Here is a 26,465-nt window from a genome sequence, read left to right as displayed (position 1 = left end):
ATAGCCATTGTGAATGGGCTGTACCATGAGTCTTGCATTGATGTGATGTATGAAACGGTGTACTGGGGAGAGAAATAAAAGCATTTTTAAACCACTTTATAAAGTATTAACAGATAACAACAGGTAAATGCTGATATATACACAAACTGTGCTGGAACATATTGCATAGAAGCATAGATTTAGGCCCATTATTTTTTACAGGTAGCTAAAACACTCAGAATGATACATTTCTACAATTACATTGATTTTAAGATTTCCTCTGTGGGGTGGAGATATAAAGGCAGCCAGCAGGCAGTACTTATTGTAATTTTTATTATAATTTGCTTCCCAAAAAGGACTTGGAAAGTCCAGTAAAGTATTTGTAATGGCCTTTCAACTTATTGTACCTTTTATGCTAATTGCCTGACTGCAAACCTCAATGACTGCTCTTAAGGTCTGAATATTGGTTTTGATTTGTTAATGCATTGCAGTATTAAATGCACCTTTCTACCAAGGTAGAACATTGAAATGTAAATTGTATCATTTTAAATGAGACTCTCTGAAACTCGCAGGCTGCAAACCATCTTGCTTTTTCTCCATTTGAAATAGAGACTGAAGTCTTCCTCAGAAAGATGCATAATACTAAAAGTACAAGTAGAAATGGATGAAAGTCCTTTAAAAGATGGACTAACAATTATTATTTAAAATACAGACAATGGAGTGCAATGGAGCTCAACTCTGCATCCTTATGTCCAAATTGCACCTTATCGGAGCTCAACTCTGCCTCCTTATGTCCAAAGTGCACATTGCTGGAGCGCAGCTCTGCCTCCTTATGTCCAAAGTGCACATTGCTGGAGCGCAGCTCTGCCTGCTTATGCTCAAAGTGCACATTGCTGGAGCGCAGCTCTGCCTCCTTATGTCCAAAGTGCACATTGCTGGAACGCAGCTCTGCCTCCTTATGTCTAAAGTGCAGATTGCTGGAACGCAGCTCTGCCTCCTTATGTCCAAAGTGCACATTGCTAGAACGCAGCTCTGCCTCCTTATGTCCCAAGTGCAGATTGCTGGAACGCAGCTCTGCCTCCTTATGTCCAAAGTGCACATTGCTGGAACGCAGCTCTGCCTCCTTATGTCCAAGGTGCACATTGCTGGAATGCAGCTCTGCCTCCTTATGTCCAAAGTGCACATTGCTGGAGCGCAGCTCTGCCTCCTTATGTCCAAAGTGCACATTGCTGGAACGCAGCTCTGCCTCCTTATGTCCAAAGTGCACATTGCTGGAACTCAGCTCTGCCTCCTTATGTCCAAAGTGCACATTGCTGGAGCGCAGCTCTGCCTCTTTATGTCCAAAGTGCACATTGCTGGAACTCAGCTCTGTCTCCTTTTGTCTAAAGTGCACATTGCTGGAGCAAAGCGTTGCCTCCTTGAATGTTAACCTCATTTTCTTAATGTGTCAAAATTTATTAAAAGATTCAAAGTGAACTATGTAATATAAGGTCAGTTATGCACTTAAAGTCATGTTTTCACCTTTAATTCCCACTCTGTACCTCTCTGATTCTGATTTAACCCCCCTGTAACCAGGGATTTTCAATCTAAGGTATTGTTAAAGGATCTAAGTTGCTGATTAACAGTTAAAAGTACACCACATAGTAACAGATTCAGAAAGTGCTCTCTCACCAAGCAACTGAAACAAATGTATGGCTAATGTTTAATTAATGCTGAACACCCCTGCTTTTGATAACAAAGGATACTGTCATCATGTGATTTTAACCAGAGGTTATTAGTTTGCATCCTTTTCCATGGGGTAACACTCACCTGATTTCCACGGGAATTTTGTGCCCGTTAGTGTTATATGTGCCCGGCTAATGACTGCCAGAGTGCAGTGGCAGTGTGCTTTACACCCCTCTAGCCGACGTTTGGCATTGCGCTTGGTGATGTGAGGTTTGCATGCAGCTGCTCGGCCATGGAAGCCCATTCCATGATGCTCCCTTTGCACACTTTTTGTGCTGGAGTTAATGCCAGAGGAAGTTTGGAACTCTGCAGTTATTGAGTCAATAGAACCTTGGTGACTTTCATGCACTCTGCCACCCCTCTCTGTTACTTTACGTGGTCTGTCACTTCGTGGCTGAGTCTCTTTTGTTCCTAAACACTTCCACTTTACAATAATACCACTTACAGTTAACTGTGGAATATCTAGCAGGGAAGAAATTTCATGAACTGACTTATTGCAGAGGTGGTATCCTATGTCAGTACCACACATGAATTCACTGACCTCCTCAGAATGATGCATTTTTTCAGAAATGTTTGTAAACCTGACTACATGGCTAAGTGTTAGATTTTATACACCTGTGGTGATAGGTCTGAATGAAAGACCTGAATTCAGTAATTAAGAGGTGTGTCCCAATACCTTTGTCCATATAATGTATTTGTGGAATACTTATTGATATTTCCTGCATAATTTTTCTTGCAGATCAGCAGCTCAGCCCATATATCACAGGTTACTTTCTGTATGTTGAACATCTACAAATGTATATTAAAAGGGTCTTTGACTATCAACTGCAACAGACCAACAGCCTGACATTTCAAACGCGCAAAGGGGTTTGTTAATATAACTGAATATTTATCTACAAAACAGTCCCTGTGTATTACTTTACCATTTAATAAATCCAGGGTATATACATGCCTCAGCCACCTCTAAGAAACTTCAAAGATTTTACCATATTACACTAGCCTCGCTGAATTTTAATTCGCAATACCTTAGATCGTCTCCATGCAAGGGCAAATGGCCTCTTTCGAATCGTAACATGATTCCCAGGTGATGAACCCACTGCCAAAAACATCTAATCACAGAAAATCCACCATTAAAGTGGAAAGCCAGTAGATTATTATTACATTAGGAGTCAGTTATACCAGGCAGTGCGTAAGGGCGCTGTAGGTTTGCTTACGGTACTTTTGGTACTTTCCCTTTTCCATTGACTTTTGGTTGAGTACCAGTAGTAAAAGGTCCAGTACCAAAAGTGTCAAACCAGCTGAGTTACTTCTTTGGTGCTTTGGGACTTTGGGGTGGGACTTGAAATGCTTACTTTCTTAATTGGTTATGCAAATAGCCTGTCGCTGAAATGCAATATCAATATCTTCTTGAAAACAGTTGCAAACTATGAAAACAATGATAAACGAAGTAAAAAAACAAAAATAATAATTGTGATCTGGTTGGAAGGACAGATACAATGAAAAGATCAGAATGGCATTACAAGAATTTTGTAAGAAAAAGTTTTTTGCTTAATATACCAGGACAGCATGCATATAGCTTTATTTTGTTGTAAAAAAATATTGGGTTGTTTATAAAGCAAAAGGGAGTTCAGAAATTTATTTCAAACTTGTCTCTGATGCTCATGCAAAAGCAGTGGATGTAAACGTTAAACTGATTGCTAAACATATATGATATTCTATAAAAGGAATAATAATTAAAATGACAAAGCTACTGTAGCTAAGGCTTTGTTTTCTATGAGTTTGAAATGTTTCAGCGAGACTTCCCGTACTATAATGTCCGTACAGGAGTGAAAGTAAGAAAAACGCTGATCATATCTAGCTGACTGGGTGTAAGAACTTCATGTGCATAATGTGCGATGTTGGTATTAATATCGCATGTCGTCCAGTCCTGTAATATACTACAGCCATTTTTCAAATTCAGTACAACACGTTCTGACTGACGTTGTGATGTTGTGATAACAGTTTTTACGCCAGTGGAAAACCAACAACTTGAGCACTACATGCTGCGTCTCCATACGGGCATGGGCGAGGGGCACGTTACATGCTGCGTCTCCATACGGGCATGGGCGAGGGGCACGTTACATGCTGCGTCTCCTTCTCCATAAAGCCTCCCGTGGTCATTAGGGGAAGAGCGTGGGGCACGTTACATGCTGCGTCTCCTTCTCCATAAAGCCTCCCGTGGTCATTACGGGAAGAGCGCGGGGCACGTTACATGCTGCGTCTCCTTCTCCATAAAGCCTCCCGTGGTCATTAGGGGAAGAGCGCGGGGCACGTTACATGCTGCGTCTCCTTCTCCATAAAGCCTCCCGTGGTCATTAGGGGAAGAGCGAGGGGCACGTTACATGCTGCGTCTCCTTCTCCATAAAGCCTCCCGTGGTCATTAGGGGAAGAGCGAGGGGCACGTTACATGCTGCGTCTCCTTCTCCATAAAGCCTCCCGTGGTCATTAGGGGAAGAGCGCGGGGCACGTTACATGCTGCGTCTCCTTCTCCATAAAGCCTCCCGTGGTCATTAGGGGAAGAGCGCGGGGCACGTTACATGCTGCGTCTCCTTCTCCATAAAGCCTCCCGTGGTCATTAGGGGAAGAGCGCGGGGCACGTTACATGCTGCGTCTCCTTCTCCATAAAGCCTCCCGTGGTCATTAGGGGAAGAGCGCGGGGCACGTTACATGCTGCGTCTCCTTCTCCATAAGGCCTCCCGTGGTCATTACGGGAAGAGCGCGGGGCACGTTACATGCTGTGTCTCCTTCTCCATAAAGCCTCCCGTGGTCATTAGGGGAAGAGCGCGGGGCACGTTACATGCTGCGTCTCCTTCTCCATAAAGCCTCCCGTGGTCATTACGGGAAGAGCGCGGGGCACGTTACATGCTGCGTCTCCTTCTCCATAAAGCCTCCCGTGGTCATTAGGGGAAGAGCGCGGGGCACGTTACATGCTGCGTCTCCTTCTCCATAAAGCCTCCCGTGGTCATTACGGGAAGAGCGCGGGGCACGTTACATGCTGCGTCTCCTTCTCCATAAAGCCTCCCGTGGTCATTACGGGAAGAGCGCGGGGCACGTTACATGCTGCGTCTCCTTCTCCATAAAGCCTCCCGTGGTCATTAGGGGAAGAGCGTGGGGCACGTTACATGCTGCGTCTCCTTCTCCATAAAGCCTCCCGTGGCTTTTACGGGAAGAGCGCGGGGCACGTTACATGCTGCGTCTCCTTCTCTTGGTGCAAAGAATTCTTAACGATGACGGCATCAGTGAAACCCGTAATCTGTGCCACTTCTACTTTCCGCCTCACCCTCGATGGAGCTCTTGCCACGTTTGATTTATTATTGAGATGGAAGTTTGCGATAGATGCTAATTACAGTCTCCCTGACAAATGCCAAATCCTTGGTGGTTCCCAAACGGGCTCCAAGAGGCAGGGGCCTGGGGAAAAGAGGCAAATCAAAGCCTTCTGTCACTGCATATTTTGAATGCACTTTAAATGTAAAGGTTATCTTTCAAAACCGTTTCAAACTCTTTTCAATAACAGCTGAATCTATGCCAACTTCACCTTATTATGTGCAAGCCTACAATGGAATCTGTTTTAAATGCGGCCATTCATTGCTGAAATATTTGCTAACTGCGTTTTGTATGTGCCTACCCAGATAAGTTGTATTAACCTTGAAATGAATATGAATCTGATTTCTTTGACTACACCACCTCTTTGATGGCGCACAGTCTGCCGGGGAGAAAATGATGGAAATGTGTCATTCGATCAAATCGAGCGCATTTCCCCGCAGCCAGATCGGGCTGCGCTTCACGGCTCGTGGCTCCGCCCACGGCCATTGTGTTTCTTAATATCGCTTCATATCGATTGTTGGTTCTGCAAATACCATTCCCCTCCGAAACAAACAAAATGCCATTAAAACTCACCATCACGTAACAGGGGGTTTGGGAAGATGTTGATTTCAGTTGTTTTTGTTTCATCTTTTTTTTCATGTTCATTAGCCTCTCACAGCATGCAGGGAACATTAAATCGCTCTAACCGAGCAAAGCAGCCTTGTAGAGATTTGGCTAATGGCAATTCCAGAATTACATCTTAGCGCAAGACAATGTATTAAATGTTTTTCTGTCTTTTTTTGCTTCTGTGAAACAGGGGGTTTCATTTTTCTTGCCTGACTTTGTTTCCAGCGTTTGTATTAATGACGATTTAGTCGACAGAGCTCTGAGAGGTTTGCCGCGACTCGGCTCCCTGTCTGCTCCTGACACATCAACATTTCAATCCGCCTTTGGGCTGCTTGCCATTTTGCCTGACCAGTTTTTAAATCAACTATAAAATAACCAACATGAATAATAAATGGCTGCAAAATCCTGCAGTTATGATGCTCTAGTGCCAGATTTGATGTGCTCTCGAGTGTGCCCCACAACAGCCTCAGCTAAGGAAATTAATTACACTCTTATTTCTTATAATCCATTGCATCTTTTTTGAAAAATATATGACTATATTTTATATGCTTGCAGCTTGCATCTCATGCAGGGTGCCCCCCAAGCCAGAGACCTCTGCTGAACTGGGACAGGTGCCAGGCCCCCTTGATCCTCACCAGGATTAGCAGTTGGAAGTTTGAATGTTTATATTTTTATTCTTAAAGGGGAGAGGTAATATATTACACCACTGTAAGCAACATATCTGAATCCCGGACATTTTCTGCTAAGCGGAGGAGTTGCTTCTTAACTGCACTGCGGAATCTCCACACTAATTTCCAACATGGAGTTATTCCAAACAAGATTTCTACTCAGAACTTTATGAAAACAGATTATCTGCTGCATATAGTGCACCTGCTACAGGCTTCCAGCACCACCATTTGTCAAGTAGCTTATTGCAATCAAGTGCCGTGTGCACGGGAAAGAAATGGCTCTGTGATTGAATAAGTGCTGAGCAGTCTATAAAGGCCGCTTTGCCAGTTCTTAGCCCAAGGGCCTTACAACGCAGGAGGAGAATCACAGGTAGCGCTTGTGGCGGTATTAAGTTTCGGTTTTTTAAATATCGAGGGGAGAAAAACAAGAGAGATTATTATTTCTGTTATTATCGCTTGTCATTTCTGCGGCAGAATCCTCATCCTGCATGATGAACAGTGCAAACAGGGAGTTGTGGTATGGAGTACCGTGCTGTATAAAAATAGTAAGACACTACACTGCGTAGAGCACAACAGAGGCGTGAAACATTATAGAGACGCTTTTACAGTATATCGATGGTCAAATTATTACAACTCACTTAATCATACTTAAGTATGAAAAGGTTAAATGAAAAACAGGAAAAAAATGTTTTGGAAAGTACTGTTTTAAGGGCTATATCTGCAAAAAGCCTTGAGATGAGAAAAGATTTTTTTTCACTGGAAGATGAGATGCTATTTAAAATATTCCTGTATCTTTGCCCTTCTCTAGCCTAAGCGTGTAACATCGGGATCTCTGTGATACGCTCAGACACTGGGTGCTGACAGAGAGATGCTCGAATACTCAAGAACCCAGCTCTGCTCTGCCACTCAGTGCTGTCTTTCAGGGATTTATGTAGCTGTGATGCCAACCAGGCTCAAAGAACTGTAAACCCCTGTCAGGAAATAGGTCAAGTAAAGGGGTTGTTGTCTTTGTTGTTTAACTTTGCTGTGGTACAGGACTGACAGGAATAGATCCTGATCCCAGAGCTATGAAGGATTTATAGAAGGTGCCTCTGAAGCAATTCTAACGGAAGCAGGACAAGGACGGTCTGAAAAGACGATTTAGAAGGGCTGGGCTGATCTGATAACAATAAGGGAGGCTTCTTTTCTAAGGTGGGCAGAGATTAAAAATGGCCGGCTATTTGCCGTGGGGCGACTGCAGAGGGTGGGGAGAGGCAGAGCAGTAGAAATAAGTCTGAGTATCAATTTGATCAGAGCTTGTGAGGCTTGAGTCTCTGGGATTGCCCTGACGGCTCACCCCAGTGCCAGCACCGCATTACAATTCACCGTCAGCAGTCCGGATCCTGCGCGCCTGTGCTCACTCATTAGTGCGGCATTAAGATGACGCACAGTAACCTTCGGTTCACCGATACGCAACCCTGTCCACTCACAGCCGGGTTTAGCTGCATGCCTCGCATGATATCGGGCTACCATAATGGGGCAAGAAACCAGTTTTACTAATGATGACACATTGAAACTGCAAAACAAGACCCAAGCCCATGGGACAATGTGTATAGTATCGGCTCCCACCCAATTAAAGTGGTGCGGAAAAAAGCTCTTTGCAGGATTGTTTAGTTCCCACTAATGGTTGGAAAGAGGTACACGATTTCTAGGCTGAACGCAGTTAAGAGTCCGATCTGGAAACGATCCTGTAACAAATGAGAAGTGCTGGCAAATGCATAGTTCGTATAATGCAGTGGTTCTCAAATTCGGTCCTCAGGCCCCACAGCCCTGCTTGTTTCCCAACTATCCCTGCCCTACACACTGCTGATTACCTGGATCAGGTGTGTTCAGTCAATCAGAAGCTGAAAGACAGCTGGACTTGTGTGTGGGGCAGGGATAGCAGGGAAACAAGCAGGGCAGTGGGGCCCGAGGACCGACTTTGAGAACCACTGATATGATGTAAAGCCATTATACACTCGTAATGTTATCTTGTATTTTTGGACTGTGTGAGCTTGCTTGTTTGGATATTTAATAACTTAGTTTAGTGCTGCCTTGAGACTTTGTAATGAACATTGGTCTTCACCAAACTACTAAGACTTCTTCCTTACTCGCTTAGTAACTGGTCCCCAACTAGTGTGCATTGTGTCCTTATCTTGTTAAATAAGCACTAACTTAAAGTATAAACCTTTGGCAGGTGAAGTTAGGCTGTATTAGTAATGCAATAGTATTGTTTCGAAACAATAGCGTAAACATAACATAAATAAGCTTGGATAACTTGGAGGCTTGGAGTGTTCTTTTCTCTTCCCATGATACAACAATCAATGCACCACCCTGTATAATTTATTATGATGATTTTATTTTCTTCTTTTGTTCTTTGTGTGCAACATATGAAATTTCTGTTCAGTACCAAAAAAATAAACAATAGCAAATGAAGAATGTCCAGCAGAAACTGAAACAGCTAGCTAGGCTAATGTTTGACTAATCTTTATTATTAAATGTGGTACTGGCATATTCTCCTGGTGCCTTGTGAAATACGTCACATATTATAGGCAGCCAGACACAGTCACAGACTACAAAAATGGTTTATAAAAGTATAATAAATGACACTGTTATATTGAAAAAAGCAAATTTGAAGCCTGTCACTTTCAGTGGCTCCTTACGTGGCTGCCTGCAGATGGCTAACAAGGTTATTGTTGATCTAATCCATAAACCGCCTTCACAGTTTCATTTCTGAAATGTTTCTGTAAATGCTCCTTTAAAGGCTCTTAAAATGTATTGCAAAAAAAAACTGTTGCATTTGTTTTTCTTCACCCCTCTCTTTGGGCAGCCTTAGGCCCTAATGCTGTTGGTCTGTACCTGGCCCCCATGATCCTTTGACAAAATAAAATAAGCCCCCGTTGCCCCCTCCCACGCACTTGCAAAACTGATACTAATATTAAAAGTAGGCATAACCTTATACTTTTTTATTGTTTTATTTTCGAGAATGCAGCCGTCCCTCGCAGACGGCAGCTGTGGTCTGCGCGTTACCCTTCCTGTCTGTCCCATATTACCATTTCATGCAGTGTTGGAGTGAATTACTCTGACTAGTTAGCATTAGCCCTGATTAGCGACCCATCTCAACCTACCAGGCCTAGCGATCATCCTCATCCTTCCTGCAGCAACTCCGGATACACACGAGTTATATGTAATGAAATATTGCTAGTAGGGTTGCACGGTAAACCAGTAGTCTAAAAATCCAGCAGTAGCAGCAGGAATTTTAGTATTCATACGTAGTCTACAGCCGTGCTCATCAACTGGCTACAGTCCATGTTCAAACCGAAACACAGTTGGGTTCAGACCCACGATCAGTTACCCTTGATTGCTGAAGTTTTTGCAAAATATTTATATTCATATTGTACTGCTGAACCACATTGTTTTTATTTTTAAATTTTGCATTACAGCTTTGCTCCTCCTGTCATCTTCGTAAAAGAAAAGATGGGGCAACCCGCACAGCTAAATCAATGATGCGGTCAGTGGGTTCAGTGTTGCTACATTGGGATATACAGTCTGGCTGATTGGATTGTCCAGATAATATGCACAACTGCATTGAATTTACCCAAATGAATAAGGGGTACTCACCGAAAAATAAACAGATTGATTTTGAACAGAGAACAAGTGGCATCATTTATGTGAATCATACAAAATAATTATTGTCATGACCCGATCGTCCACTCCTTCCGTGTGCCACGCCCCCTCGTTAACCTCGTGTGGAATCCCCGCGTCATCCGCTGTTTCCAGTTGTTTTTCATTAGTCTTATGTATTTAAGTCTGTGTCTAAGTTTGTTTCCCTAGTCCTGTCATTGTAGTGTTATGACGTTTCTGCCTCAAATATCTAATTTTCAGCAAATACAGTACATTCCATACTATTATCAACTATTTTACAACATGTATTTGGAGAAACGTAATAAGTTACATAATTCCAAAATGATTGCTTTAAGAAAATCTCAGTAGTCAGAAACACTAGAAGTAGATTTGATTTCATGAATTGTATCTAACAACAAGGAAGCATTATATACTACATTCAGAAATTTTTTTTATTTCTGTTTCATGTTTACAGCGTAAAAATCTAACCTTATGTAGTTAGATAGCTTCAAACAGATGTTCAAGAGGAGAAATTTATTATATATCCAGAAATCAATTAGAAATTAGCAGAAAAGTAAATAAATGGTATTTCCTTTGGATACTGTTATATAGGTATTAAACAATTTGGTTTACATTTTTCAAGCTTTCAATTTATTTTCTTTTAAGTATAAGTATTTAAGTTTAATCCTATATTGGCCATCGCACAAGTATGACTACAGGTACGTAGAAAGTCGTCTCTTTTTGATTCCTTAAAAATGTAATATCAAGATTTTTGCATTAAGAACTTTGCATCCGAGGAATGGCTACTACAATGACCAGGATGACCAAATATGGACATAATTATGTAGTCTAAAAATTTTTTAGTGTAGACTTTAGTTAAATTTCTGGAATGCTGCCAAGAGTTTTGCCCACGCTCCGTTATAAGTCTTTGAGCACCAGCGACTGGGACACACTGCCCCCCTCCTTCCGGATGCAGTGGACCTTGGCTTTGTTTTGCCTTTGGGCAAAAATAACTGGGGACACCTGCTCTACCATGAGGCGCGGGTCCATTTCATGAGCGACCCCAGCTTCCTGGGTTATTCATCCCGACTCTGACTCTAACCACTGACATTAATAAAGAAAAATTATGATCAAACTGCTTTTTTGACTAACATGCTTATATTTTATCTTAACTGACCTGCCTGCATATGACCGGAATATCACTGAAAACATTTTGCTTTCACTCGTAACTGCTTATTTCAAATCTGTTACACAGACCAGGGTTGAAAAATAAAACATTTGAGAGTCTCTTCCTTTTTCAAGAGAAATATAGAAAATGATCAAAATTGAAAGTCATGGCTTCGTATCAATATATAAACAGAAATGTTGGTATGGTGATGAGGCTAATTACTAGCGCTGCTGTTTCTTGAGTGCCGCCATTTCACACTGATGCAGGGGGTGCTTTGGATTTCACTATACCTACAAGATTGGCCATCTGATTCCTCCTGACTGATGCTGGGGCTGCCTTGGATCTCACTGTACCTGTGAGACTGGCCATTTGATTCCTCCTGACGGTCTATAACCCTCCTTGACCCCAATGATTGTCTCTTCGCTATTATCCAGTAAAGATGGCTCTCCATTCTGCTACCCTGATCTTTTTAACTCCTGCCGCATTTTTACATTTTCTCCGAGCTGAGGATCTGAAATGGCATTATTGAGTTATATAGCTGGATGTTTTCCATCAAGTCCATCAATGTGTGTGAAAACTGCTTTGCATGACGACCTCTACTTCCTGACAGAGAACTTCGTCTGTAGGGACAAGCAAGATGTTGGAAGAGCTCTATAATCCCAGGGAAACGTGCAGACTCTATTCAGCGTCCTTTCTCATCTGCTGTAGTCTAATCTCACTGAGTATTTTCCTGCAGGTGGCCAAAAACATTGCTTTATCCTTGTCAGATTCAGACCTTCCCAGCATGCAGTGTGTGGGACCCTATAGAAATGAGTGGTAATATTACTGGGAAAAGTGGGGAATTTTTCCGGTGTTAATCTTGTGGGGTGACATTCATATTATGGGACATGCACCCATGTGTGTTTTTATACATGTTTTCCTTTCTATGGGTGAGATGTTGATGACCCAGATTGTGTGAGATTTGACATAATACTGACTGTATTAGTGTGGTATTTTTTGTTCATTAGAGCTGATGAATTGTATTGCCCTGAGGGACACTGTTATGGGGTTGGGATTTTTTATTTTGGCCAATTGCATCTGTGCGAGAAAGTCCCGAGAAGAGGTGGTTTTGGGGCACGTGCATGGCAGGAAAAAGAATGGGGGAGAAGGAGAGAGTGGGGGGAGAAGGAGAGGGGTGGCTGCTGGGTGGTGGATCGATGTGGAGAGCCCGTGTGGGATAGTTCTCAGAGGACGAAGCAGAGGAAAGCTGGATAGCACCATGAACTGTTCTGAATTGGGATTGCTCATTGGGACTGTAGCCTTAGTTAATCTGAGGTTTACAGTGGTTTTGCTTGGTTGTCGGACAGTCGGGAGGGGCTTGAATAGTTAAGCTCAGTGAAATTAAACTGCGAAAGCTGCGGAAGCCAGCAGGTAGAAGAGTTACGAGCAGCGAAATTAAACTGCGACATCAGCCGAAGCCAGCGGTACCACGGCCAGCTTTGGACCCAAACCCTGCCCGGAGTAGTGGGCCATTCAGCTGGCTTGAGTTGGGGGTTCTCATCCTCCTGGATGTGTGGGTACTCCTGCCCGGTTAGAGCTCCAACATGCACCTAATAACCGGCATAGAGGGTGTGACTCAGGTGTTTCAATTCTTTTAATTCAGTAATCAGTTGTTTTTCTGTGGGGTTTCCTCATGAGGGAGAACATTGCGGGTAAATGTACATATTGTTTAAACATGCCTTGGTTTTTTTGCTTAGAAGTGGATGTGAAGAGCCAGGGAATTGGGGATGGGAATTGAAAGTAGAACATTTTCATGTTCCCTACCTGAGATGGTGTTTTTTTTTTTTTTTTTGGGGGGGGGGGGGAGTTTGTACTAGTTATTAATGGTAACGGATGTGTGTAACATACCATATTGATGATAGCACAGTGGTATGTGCTAGTGTTGATTTTATAGCTACTCAGCAGTTTGGTCAAGCATAACTGAAGTTATTCAACAGTGAGTACATGTATTGTATGGTGGGCTACCCACCCCTGGTTAATACTATCCCCCCTATATTCTTTTGCTCAGGGGTGGGGAGGTGAGATAGAGGTGTCATTAACTTTGCCAAGTTGCTCATGCTGTTGTAGTCACTGGATTGACATTTGTGACTACAGGTGTTGACCACTGTTAAAGCTTTTGGTAGCGTAAGACTGAGGAGACAGGGTGTAGGTAAAACTGGACGAACACAGTTCTTATTTGAGACTTCCCGACACATGTGCAAAGGGACTTTACCCAATTCTGTAGGAGTCCTTGTTGAGTTAGGTCCCTGGCCAGACATTAGGGTTGCTAGTCTGTCAGATTGGAGCGGTATAGACTTGCAGTCTAAGCTAATTACTTTCCTGCAACAAGAGGGAAAGAGTCTCGCTGAGGTTCATTCTCTGGTTATCCCACCACCTCCAGGAATAAGTCTTGAGCTAGTTGGAGCCATAAATTTCAGAGTGGGAACCCCTCCAAAAACTGAACCACCAGTCAGTAACTCAATGGGAGCAGTTGGCCGGCCAAACATATTTTGCTACCAGTGTGGAGAGAATGGGCACTATCAGTGGTTAGTGTTGTAACTCTGAATCTCCAGATGGTCAACCAGCGTTTCACTAAGAGGCAGAAGCTAGCAGGAAACTGGCCAGGGGCACAGTGGGGGAACGGCCTGATGTCCCGGTGACTGCACGGTCCACAGGGAGTGATCAAATTAAATTAAAACTTCAATTAAGAAGGGTCTTATAGGACCTAGTGCTGTTGTGGGTGTACAGATTGAAGGTATATATGGAAAGGCCTTATTAGACAGCAGATCTCAGATCTTTTTACAAGCAGTACTTAAAGCATTTGCTGCTGACTCCTCTAGAGAATTTGCAGATATGGGGGCTGGGCTTTACACAGTATCCTTATGATGGTTACTTGACTTTAAGGCTTGAGTTTCCTGGATCAGTGGTAGGGGTGGCTGAGACAGTGAAAGCTCTTGTGTTAGTTTTTTCCCGACCCTGGCAAGCATAGGGATGTTTCACTCATGGTAGGGACAACACTTCCATAGTGAGAAGACTGATGTTGATTTGTAGGGAAAAGGGAGGTGAAGACTTCTTATAGAGCTTGAATGTTCATTCTTTCATGAAAGGAGCTTATGAGATGATGCAACAAAAGGGGCTATATGATGATCATACCAGAGGCACTGTGTGGTTTGCAAAGCCGTTAAATCCAGGTCACACTTGTGTAGTAAAGGGCACCCCAGACAAACAGTCCCTTCACCTATTATGGTTGATCGTCCTGAATTAAAGCGCTTTCCAGATGGATTACTGGCAAGGCCTGAGATCCAGCCAGCCACTGTGGTGTCTGCAAAAAGGATCACCGTCACAGTGAAGAATCTTTGCAACCTGTTGTTTTGAGGAGGACCATGTCCGTGGCACATTTGTTCCCAGTTTACATCATGCGAGTGATGGAACAATCTGTACGTATGACACTGCAGTTATGACCCACTGGGATGGCAACTTTGAGCAGTTGTTTAAAGCAGTCCCCCCAGCCAGGATGTTGGACGTCTCTGAGTCCATGGTTCTCGAGGCTGGTGTACTCCTGGCATTGTCAGGCTTCATCCACACTGACTGGAAAATGGGACTTGTAGTCCCCATCTGGAAAGGGAAGGGTGATCGCCTGGATTGCGGCAACTACAGGGGGATAACTCTGCTTTCAGTGCCGGGTAAGGTCCTTGCTAACAGGATCCGTGATCACTTGCTCACCTGTCAGCGACTGGAGCAGTCTGGTTTTACGCCTAAGAAGTCCACCATCGACCACATCCTGACACTGAAGGTTCTTATTCAGCACAAATACGAATATTGGCAGAGGTTCTTTGTCTTGCCAATTGAGTTAGAATAGCAGACTGGATGGTTTAAAGGGAAGGTGGTGCTTGAAATCATTGCTCTTCCTCTGTAAACTATGATTACCTGCAAGGAAACACGTGCCATCATCATTACTTTGCACAAAAAGGGCTTCACAGGCAAGGATATTGCTGCTAGTTAGATTGCACCTAAATCAACCATTTATCAGATCAACAAGAACTTCAAAGAGAGAGGTTCAGTTGCTGTGAAGAAGGCTTCAGGGTACCCAAGAATGTCCTGCGTGCTCCAGAACCACTTACTACAGTTGATTCGGCTGCAGGATCGGGGCACCATCAGTGCAGAGCTTGCCCAGGAATGGCAGCAAGCAGGTGTGAGTGTATCTGCACACACACTAAGGCAAAGACTTTTGGAGGATGGCCTGGTGTCAAGAAGGGCAGCAGAGAAGCCACTTCTCTCCAAGAAAAACATCATGGGGGGACTGCTGAGGGCTGGGTTTCATTTTCTCTTATGAATCCCCTTTCCGATTGTTTGGGGCATCTGGAAAAAAGATTGTTGGGAGAAGAAAAGGTGAGCACTACCATCAGTCCTAAGTCGTGTCAACAGTAAAGCATCCTGAGATCATTCATGTGTGGAGTTGCTTCTCAACCAAGGGAGTGGACTCACTCACAATTTTGCCTAAGAACACAGCCATGAATAAAGAATGATACCAAACTTCTCCCAACCATCCAAGAACAGGTTGGTGATGAACAATGCCTATTCTAGCATGATGGAGCACTGTGCCATGGGGCAAAAGTAATAACTAAGTTGCTTAGGGTACAAAACACAGACATTTTGGGTCCATGGCCATGAAACTCCCCAGACCTTAATCCCATCGAGAACTTGTGGTCAATCCTCAAGAGGCGGGTGGACAAACAAAAACCCACAAATTCTGCTGAACTCCAAGCATTGATTATGGAAGAATGGGCTGCCATCAGTAAGGATTTGGTCCAGAAGTTGATTGACAGCAGCCAGGGCGAATTGCAGAGGTCTTGAAAAAGAAGGGCCAACACTGCAAATACTGACTCTTTGCATAAATTTTATGTAATTATCATAAAATTATCAATAAATTATTTGACACATGAAATGCTTGTAATTATACTTCAGTATACCATAGAAACATCTGACAGAAAGATCTACAAACACTGAAGCAGCAGACTTTGTGAAAACCAATACTTCTATCATTCTCAAAGCTTTTGGCCACTGTAATAATAATAGTAATAATAATAATAATAATAATAATAAAGACCTTCACTTTGCTGTACCTTGTAATGCCACTGCTCTTACATAGCAAAGTGTCAGGGCTCAATCTTTGCATATGCTGGCCAAATTAACCTACACTCTTTGTTTCTTTAAATGGATGAAATGGCAGGCATGTGTGACTAGCGGTTTGTAAACTTCCTAACTTTTTGGACTATACAGAAGACAAAATCATCATTATCTACATATAATTTCTCAGATTTGAAGCTTATGGTTTGACTTTGAAACATAGTTTCTAAAATAACCATCCATTCGTCCAACAGCCACTTCTGCTGGATAGTGTCATGGGGAGGTTGTTGGAGCTCATCCCAGGAAGTTTAGGGTCAGAGGCAGGCTAGCCTCCTGGCTGGGATGCTCTTCACGGGGCATGCACACACACACAGACAGTCAGAGCGCATGTCTTTACATTGTGGAAAGAAAGTGGAGTTCCTGGAGGAAAACCCCTCGACAAGAGACTCAAAAAACTCTATGCTCAAGCATTGTGAGGGTGCAAGTTTCCATATTTTCCTTTAGATGAACAACAGCTTTTATACCAAAAATGCTAACAGTAAGGACAGGCCTACTTGGCTGTGAAAGCCTTAGCGCTCACGTGTTTTACTAAACAGCCACACGCTTTGCCACAAACTTCCGAGGATTCGCTGTAAACATGCAGATTCTGGGCTATTCCCTTCCTTTTCAGAAAGAAAAAAGACCATATGTTAAGCAACAAGATATAAATGGCCCTTTCAAAATATAAAGCAAGACAAATCTCTCAATGAATCTCACTTTCCTGTTTAAGAGACTGCTTTGCTGAGGACGCAAAGGACCATGGGAATGATTGGTGCTGCGCTAATTAGTAGCTGCAGTGTGCAGATCCGGGTGTTTTTACTCTTGTCTTAATAGGAACACAGCTGTTCATGACAAAATACATTTGTCTACCTGTCTTACTAGATTTACCCTAAACAATATAAATAGCAGTGTAACCATTTTTCTCATTTGTCTAGTCAGGAACTAATTAATAGGCATCTGTTTTAATTAAGTCTGAAAAAACTGCACGTATATCTTGTTTTTTTTTTATAGTCGCCCCATTTTCAGTTAGACAAATATTCTTCTCATGTAGAGCTAAAAACTGCATTTTTTGAGGGAAATAACATAATGACAATTGACTTACCTAAATGCATATTGTGGGACTCATGACCTATTCTTACCCCTGCAGGGAGTTAATTAATATTAAACACAGATGGCTTAATATACTTGAAACAGTTTATTTTCTTAAACAGTGTTCTGTGGCTAAATGATTGTTAATGTCAATCTAAGCCGTATTACTGTATGTGGAACCTGCACAGTGGGAGATACACTAAAGTCTGCACCATTAAGTAGTCTGGAACAGATCTTTGTTGTCAAATCTGAATCTGATTACTCAAAGTGGCTCAAAGTGGTTCAGCTACAATATCCTTCTTTCCTGCAAGAAATATTATACATCTGCACATATCCAGTGTACACTGATATTTGGTTTATGTGGTCCAATGACTATATATTTTTAATTCATTTTGAAAGGCGATACGTAACCTGGGGTAACTTTAGCTGCGTCATTCATGGAATATGTTTTTATCTGATAATGGAATATTACGCTTTCATCATCGGATTGTCAAGCTGCATTCAGCAGTTGTCCTCAAGGTGCCCCTATCGGCAGTCCCCATTTGGCAATCATTTGATAATTGGAATGAGCACGTGCCTAATTATACAATTAGTATCAATTAAAAGGTCTCTTTGCAAATCAGTTTGTTGCTGATCTTTGTAAACAACTGAGAGAGAGATGCACAAAACCTGCATGCCTGATTCCCCCAGCCTCCTACTGCTGCCTTGTGTGCTTAGTGATTACGTTTATTCTTCACGAAATGCAATTTCTTGAAATCAAAAACGGGTAACTGTTGAAAGATAGGTATGCCTGCAAAACAGAAAAAGCAGCGATCGCCTATTCGTTTGAAGAAGGGACAGCCCAAGTCGAGCTCCGAAGAGCGAGAGGCATTAGCATGTGATAATTGTGAAACTCATATAGCGTCTGGTCAGCTATTCCCAAGACTGCTGACATGCATGAAAGCCAGCAGCTTTTCTGTTCTGATACAGATGATACTCATATTTGCACTTTTGGTTTATTTTGCACAGACAATAAATTACATGATATTGGAAGGTAATTGCAGCGTATACTGTATGCTGTATCTACATGCTCTGAAATAATCCTCCCTCCTCCTCTGGTCTCATTTTTATTTGCGTGCCTATGCTAATATTGATTCATCAATAAAACATTTCACAGTGCAGAACACTTTTTTTAAAATCACGTGGGTATTATTTCATTGTCTAACGGATCTCCATCCATTCCCTGAAAACATCTGTGAATATTGCCTGTCTTCTGATGCGCCTAACTGGCCCGCAGTGTTTGTGACTAGCTGAGTAACCAAAATGATTGTATTGTGATGCCTGAGTGAAGGGTCCAGCATGCGCATGTTGACGTCGCAGTGGCTCGGCTTCTCTGTATTGCGACCCCCCCCCTGACAGCTTAGCTGTGCCCAAATGCAGACATTCATTCTGCCGTCACCCCTATTATGTTGTTCCGTTCCTCGAGGTCAGAAATACCTCTGAGACAAAGGATGGCAGTCCAGCACGGCAGCACCTCTGTCTAGTGCGCTCTATATCTGGTGCAACCTCTATTATATCATTTGTAGCCCTTACAGTTCTTCCCCAAACACATCTACAAATCTTCATGATAACCTCAAAGAGCAGAGCCAGGAGCCAAAAAGACCAAAATCAACATTCCAGATGTACTCTGCAAGCCTGTCTGGTGTCCCGCATAAAGAAAAATGACCTTTATATAAAGACTGATTGTCTCCAAGCTTACTTTTAAAGTTCCTTGGAATTAACTCTGTCACCTTCATGTGTGCGGCTGCTATTTTCGCCTTGATGAACGAGCTGTGTGTTTCCTGTATATGTTCTCATGGTGGGCAGATTTAATAATACATGCATTATGCGAACCACTTCATTATGCTGACAAAACTCTAATGAGGAAGATCTTATTTGTAACAATTTTAAAATTCTTACATTATTACATAGATCCATAGTACTAACAAGCCATAAGTATTTAATCTGTATATATTTCTAAATATATTTTTGACTTTCTTATGTCGATTTAAGGTCTGGTTTTAATGATAATATAATTCGGAAGAGACAAGACTGTTTCTTACTGTACCTAACTTAATACAGGCAGTTATACATTTTCTTTAATGCTTTCAGATTCATTCTATCATTGTAAAAGATGCTATTTCATTTTGCTTTGCTGGTTATCCGAAATCCCATTGCTCTTCAGTTACTGTCCTTTATTTAAATAATTTTTTTTAAAAGTTCTTATGTCTGCATATATTGACAAATATCAGATATGTATTTCACATAATCACACTGACATTTTCATGCAAATGTGATAAAGTAAAAGAAAAAAAAAGTTTGATCGTATCCATATATGCAACCCAGTTGTTTATCATAATGCACAGGGGGTGCAGAAATATTTGGTGTATATAATTGTTATATTGGTTCAATATTAGTAAGCAGAAGGTGTTTTCTGTACGTCGTACATTATCTGCATGCATTAAGAGGCTGAAAGCTGGCAGATGTGAGCTGCCGTATTCTCAAGTTATTACCAAGACAGAGAAAAAATAAAACTGCATATCCAAAAAATATGCTTACCTAAATTATATGACTGGATGCTTAGCAAATTATAATTATCTAATTTAATACATAAAAATGATTACTTGTAGGCAAATTGTTTCAAAGCGATATAATTATGTATAGTACAAATTATTTTTAAATAGATATTTATTTTGTTTTTAATATCCAAGTAATGATATTTGTAAAAATGATTGATTAAAAACACATACTTTCAAGTAAACATTTTAAAGGATAAGAAATAAAAAAAAATAACAAGGAAAGATATTAAATTATGAAATTTTAAATAGAATTAAGTACTCAGAAAGAATAAATTGTGTGCTGCGGGGTTGCATTTTGAAACATGAATCGCTGTTGCAATGCGGTCCCTCTCCGCGGGCTGTTGTTTCTGCGTACAGGAGATACCTGACTTGCTGCGGCCTCCTTCAGCATCGACGTCAGTTAAAGTACAATAGCTGATTGAAATGTTATGAAATGTCTTTGAGGGTAACAATGTTAGAGCTAGAAGGAGCTTACAAATAATTAATCCATAAGATATGTTTAATGTCACTTTCGTTTCCATGCGTTGATCACAAACTTTTCCTCCCTTTCCGTGATACTAATAAATTTGGTGCATGCGTGAAACCGTAACTTTAGGGTTTTATGTATAGCTTTAATTGAAAAAGAAAAAAACGATAAATATATATATACATAGTGTGTGTATATATATATATATATATATATATATATATATATATATATATATATATATATATATATATATATATATCAGAGGTGCATTTTGTGACGCATTGAATTATGTCCTAATCTTTTCCACTTTTCCACTCCTGAAATACAGCATTAACACGACGGAACTAACAGAACTCAGGATCAGCACATAGTTACTACATTTTCATGTTCCCAGAATTCCTTTAGCATGGAGAACGGTGTGATAGTTTTAGGACACTATTACTCTAGGAATATGTACAGCGCTGCAGAAATAATTTTTTGCACGTGTGAATAGCACTTATTGTGCGCTGTTCTCTGCTGCTCTTGCTTTAAGGATTGCGAACTTTTCTTCCAGCACGTCCATGTGCATGTGCTGCCGAGACGGGCCGGGGATTTCCAGAGAAACGACAGCATCTACGATGAGGTCTTGTGCATCTTTTTTTTAATGTCTGTATACATATTTCAACATCTTTTCCAAACACAAGTCGGTGACTATTAATTACAAAAGGAGAGGAATAGACGGGTGTTTTCTCTTGTCTATTATAGCCTTTCTGCTTTTATATAAGGTTAATACAAATCATATCAAAAGCACACATCTTGGATTTTTTGTGTTTTCATAGGTTTATTGCAGTAATTTGAATCAATAGGTGGACAGGTGTGACAGTAGAGAACAGCTAACATGTTACACTCATAAAGCAATACAAGGTTTCTTATGAGTCTCTGAACAGAAAAAACAGTATATGTGCAAGTCCCAGCAGTAAAATATATTTTAAATTTGCTTGTGATAATATGTTATTGTGCAAGCAGCTCCGCCATTTACAGTTTTATATGTCATAACATTTGCAGTAATAGGATTTGTCTTGGAGATATTTTTCTAGAATGTAAATAATGATTGATTGTTCTCTGCAGGCTCTGGCCTTACATGTGTTTTATAACCTTAACCAGTCACATTCATTTTTCTCAACTAAGACAATTGCATTGTAGGTTCCGTTTAACATCAATGTGAAATGCAATATGTGGTCTCTCATAACTGGGGTTTTTGTAACTGGACTGTGAAAAGACACAAAGGTCTCAGCGCCTCACCTTACTAAGCCTTTTGTCTTAAAGGCAGCCTGACTTAAGGAGAATGAACTGGTGCTTAAACACATTGATTTTCAGCGAGCACAATGAATTAGTTTAGCTAATTACCTGGATGTATTGCTAATGGTTCTCGATCATTAAGCTGTCTTCTCCGGCAAACAGCGGGATGTCACCGTAAGTTGTTTGTTTTATTCTAGCGATGGGGACTCTGGAGCGCAGTGTGGTTTGTTTGAGGTTCAGGTTCAATGTATCGAGATATGCAGGACTGCCACATGACTGTGCCGTCATACCGCTTAATCACAACGGACTGTGCTTTTTTTTTCAAGAGACATAGCCTGCCATGTACTTCATTTCTTCCTGGTTTATGAAACATCAGCTCCAATTATTTTGCAGTGTCACCTTGCAAACACGAATGAGGTTTATCATACTTGTTGTTTTAAATATTTGTTTTTACTGGAACCTGATTCACGTTGTCAAGATATTCTTGTAAGTAGCTGTGATGGATAATCTCAGCAAACTCTTTTGTTGTCAAGGTGAACATTTATAGAAAGCTTCAAAAATTAAAGAGAGCTTTGAAAAGTGTTCTACACTTACCAGTCTGGAGTGTATTATTCTGAAGAGACAGCCTGCTAATTGCCATGAACTGCAGTTTCCAGTGAAACTGCAAATAATGAACTGTAGGTTATCAACCGGAGAATGTGGTGTTTGTGTCAGAAGTTAAATAATATCATCTCTTCACATCCGGATGCATGTGGTTCTTACACAGGTTGTAGGCTGAATCATCAAGATTTCCACTGTGTTTTTCATTGTGTTCACTGGATTCTGGTCTAAGGAATAATCTAATAAGATTAAGATTCAGGTGCATACAGCAGCAAGAATATAGTGCACTGACAAACATACATACATATAGTACCAGACAGACAAGGTGCAATGACAGTACACAGTAGTGTTAGTAAATGTAGTGCAGACCGGTTTATAAAGAACACAGTGCGCAAATAAATGAAATATTCTGAAAAACAGAATGTGATACCAAAAATAATTACTTATAGATAAGAATAATTGTCTGCAAATGGAAGGAATGTAAGTCTAACTAAAGCACATAGCCACAGTTACCCACATGAGACATTAGGAAGCATTCAGTTTCAGTGTACAGTTTGCAACATTCAGTTTTGTGATGCTTAGAAAAAAATGTTTTCTTAATTCGATCTTGCATTAAAGGCACAAATAAATAAGGAGACTGACGTTCACTTGAAGGTTTCAATGAAAGTAGGATGTCTTTTGTGCAGAATATTGTTTAAAAAATGTGTTCATGGTGGGCCAAGTCTTGACTCATACTGGACTCGAAGGCGCTTCTTGAACTCGTATGAGCACTGAGTGCTCAGTTTATATTGAGCTTGAGGTGAAAGTGATTAATTGTCATTGTTGACACAGCACAGCACACAACATAATGTGTCTTCTGCCTTTAACCCATATGTGACATAGCAGTTGGCAGCTAATTCCATGCCAGGGGAGCAGTGCTTACAGGTAGTTCATTGCTTGTCAGGGATTTGAACCAGCAACCATTCAATCACAAATGTGTTTCGCTAACCATTAGACCACCAATGCCCCCAGGAACTTCAGATTTAGTGGGGAGGGCGTGTCCAGTGGTGAAATCTCATCCTGTCCAGGGTATCTCCCTGTCCTAAGCCCTATGTTGGACTGCCATCCGGTCTAGGGTGTCCTCCTGCCCTGTACCCTGCAGTGGACTGAAATCCCATCCTGGGTGCCCCCTGCCTTGTGCCCTGCAGTCGAGTGGCATTTGTCCAGGGTGTCTCCTCTGCCCTCTGATGGACTGGCATCCCGTCCAGGCTGTACCCCTGACCTGTGCTGTCTTGTAGAGACTTCATATTCACTGTGTGTCCATACTGGAGAAGTGATCTTGGAAGATAGATGGAGTTAGTGATTCATGTATCGTACTTCTGTCAAAGGTTTGTTATTGTTCAGTGCTGTAACATTTTTGCAGTGTTAAACAGTGTGTCTACTGGCAGCATTGTCTTTTTGTGTGGTATGTTAAGAAATCTGTTTTCCTTGCCCACATGAATTAAACTGATTTAGAATTAAACAACAGTAATGCCTGTATGTTGCCAAATTGTCATCCTGAGGAACCTGTAAACTACATACACAAACTGGAGGTGGGATTTGACCCCCAGGCCTTCATATCTGAGAAATGTATTTGCCCTATAATAATGCAACTTAATGTATGTCTGCTGTTCTCTTGCAATATCAGTTTATCAGTTGAATATCTGTTAAAAGCCCATTTCTATGTTCCCTTTCCTGCCTATTCTCATTTATAAGATTGTCATGAATGTGTTGCATTGCCCTCATTTAAAGATTTCTGTAGCAACTAGGCATGAATAAGGCCTGTGAATGAGATTGGATTATGGGATCAAGAAGTTACTATTGATAAATTAGTTTGTTATTGCACGTTCACAATAACATATAATGGAGAAAGATACGTTATTAATGTGGACTAAAGCACACCAATAGCAAAAATAGCAGCAGAAATGCCTAAGTACAGTGCATCTCTCTTCCTGAGCAAGTCTGGCATTTAGTTATTTCCTTTCTCTCTTAATTAGCACAGTTGCAGTTGTAGTGTGTGTTTGATTTAAGCGAGAAAGGTTGAATTTCAGTAGATTTTTACTGTGCAAGATGTGACAATGAGATGTGATTTACAGTATAAATTTACGGTAGACAAGGTTTCAATCAGACGTCTTTTACTTAAGCTCACGAAGGCAAAAAACCTGCAAAGATATTCATTGAAACCTTGCTAAAAAAGAAATTGAGAAACACTCTACGACAGCTGAATGAACTTTCTGACTTTAACGCTCCCCTTACACCTGAGTGCAGTACAGTAGCAACAGGACACCACGTTCAGTATGCTCTGTAACGGCGAACGAAAGCTACTGTGCAACCAGGCCACAAATAATTTCTATAAACTGTTCCCTGACCGAATAGATTTGTGTTCATGCAATGGACAGGTTGCTTTATGGTAACAAAAATTCAGGTGCCGCTGTTTATGAGGAAGACTTAAAGCAGGGATAGGCTTGGCTGTGCCTGGAGCGCAGTGCGTGAATGCTAACGAGGTTAGCGCTCCTCTGTCTCCGCTATCCTGCCTGTGACATTCAACATACTTTACAGTTCGTGATTTATGAGGTCGTTTCTGCTTTGCCTTCATGGCTTTCGTTTGTGCAGATTTATATTTTCTGCCTTAAGGCAGAAACTCCTGAGGAATATGTACACACCATTTGAGAGGCGGTGGGCCAGGCGTCTCACACATAAGCTTGTTGAGTTTCTTCATACGTGTGTGCAGCATACAGTACATGATAAAAAAAAATCTCTGTGTCAGAATGGCTGACTGCATGGGAGCTCAAACCTCAATAGAATACTAAAGCAAAAAAACCCAGTAATGATGCCCTCATGTTGTTCTCATCATAACCGGCAAGTAAAATCACCTATTCTAATTGTATAATAAAAAGGAAATTGTGCAATCACATTATGCTGTGATGTTATTACATTCTGAAGCCAGAAGCCAGAGGATATTTGGGTGGAGTCCTTCATATTGGTGAACAAAAAGATGGCGCTGAGGTTCAAAACATTTAGGACTGAAAACGCCTAGTTAAACCGAACGAGATTAATGAAGCAATAAGATTGATAGGAGATTCAGGGCAAGGTCCTGAAAGTGCAGAGCAGTCAGCTCTCGGGAGTGTGGGCAGGAATGACAAACAGAGCGAGTCCGTCCTTCCACACGCATGTATCGTCTTTGCTCACCTCGTTTGGCATCTTGAAAGGTTCCATTCATTATAGCCTGTAAAGTTCAGGGGTTTTCAAACTTAAGTGTTCTGACCTTTTAATACGCTGGGAAAAAAATGTACAGAATCACGGCTGGCTTTCATCCAGTACAGTTTTATCACTGTCGCAGCTGCTCTTTGGCGTAATTAGCCTAACGAAAAAGGAATTATAATAACGAAAAAATGTACATTTCTAGCATCCTTTTACCTACATAATTAAATGACACATTTTGGTCTTGACACTATTGAGCTATTACTGGTGGTCGTGAAATACCATGTGTGTTGAAAAAGACACACCACGTTACATTACTCAACTGATTTGAATTTGTTCACAAACTAATGTCCGGCACCATTTAATTTAGGAGCAATCAAGCATTTTGCATGTGCTGTGGAACAGTAATAAGAGGAATTATAGCAGCAACATTTAATCTCTGTTCAGTAAATTCCAAAGACATTGCAAATTGTTTGCTCTATCCTGAGGGAGAGACACCAGTGCTGTCTGGCTGAGGTAAATGACGGGAACAGTTGATTTTAGTTTTCCAGAAAGCCTCTTCATTCCATTTTAAGTGTGTCTGGATGCAGGACCGAAGATGAGTTTCTTGGAATGAGAGGTTTCATGTCACATGCTTTAATTATGGAAAAGCTGTGCGACATCGCTAAAGCTGATTTTTGCCTATTCTCAGCTGTCCTGAGATCAGTGGGAAACTCAATTATGGGTCACCACACTTGTTAGCAAGAACAATGTCAGCACACAATTATGAGTCCTAATAATGTTTTTCCTACAATTGGATCTTGTTATTTTGTCTTCCACCTCGTGTCTCCAAACAAATTGGCCCCTGTTTTTGAAGGGCTCCAGTACTGTGCCTGATT

General features: G+C 41.4%; 1 protein-coding gene across 2 annotated transcripts in view; it reads left to right on the top strand.

Annotated features, from left to right (window-relative positions):
* The window catches only part of fhit (fragile histidine triad diadenosine triphosphatase), a 229,223-nt gene that overhangs the window by 164,947 nt on the left and 37,811 nt on the right, over positions 1-26,465 (top strand). The window contains exon 6 of one of the 2 annotated variants that reach the window (XM_049023068.1): positions 21,044-21,112. The exons of the other annotated variant lie outside the window; for it this stretch is intronic. Within the exon in view, the coding sequence (XP_048879025.1) occupies positions 21,044-21,112 (69 nt within the window). The remainder of the gene's footprint in view (positions 1-21,043; positions 21,113-26,465) is intronic. 2 annotated transcript variants of the gene reach the window in all.

The sequence above is a fragment of the Brienomyrus brachyistius genome, chromosome 8 (assembly GCF_023856365.1).
Source record: "Brienomyrus brachyistius isolate T26 chromosome 8, BBRACH_0.4, whole genome shotgun sequence".
Classification (NCBI taxonomy): domain Eukaryota; kingdom Metazoa; phylum Chordata; class Actinopteri; order Osteoglossiformes; family Mormyridae; genus Brienomyrus; species Brienomyrus brachyistius.
Note: the sequence above shows the minus strand (reverse complement) of the source record. Positions and strands in the feature narration are given on the sequence as shown.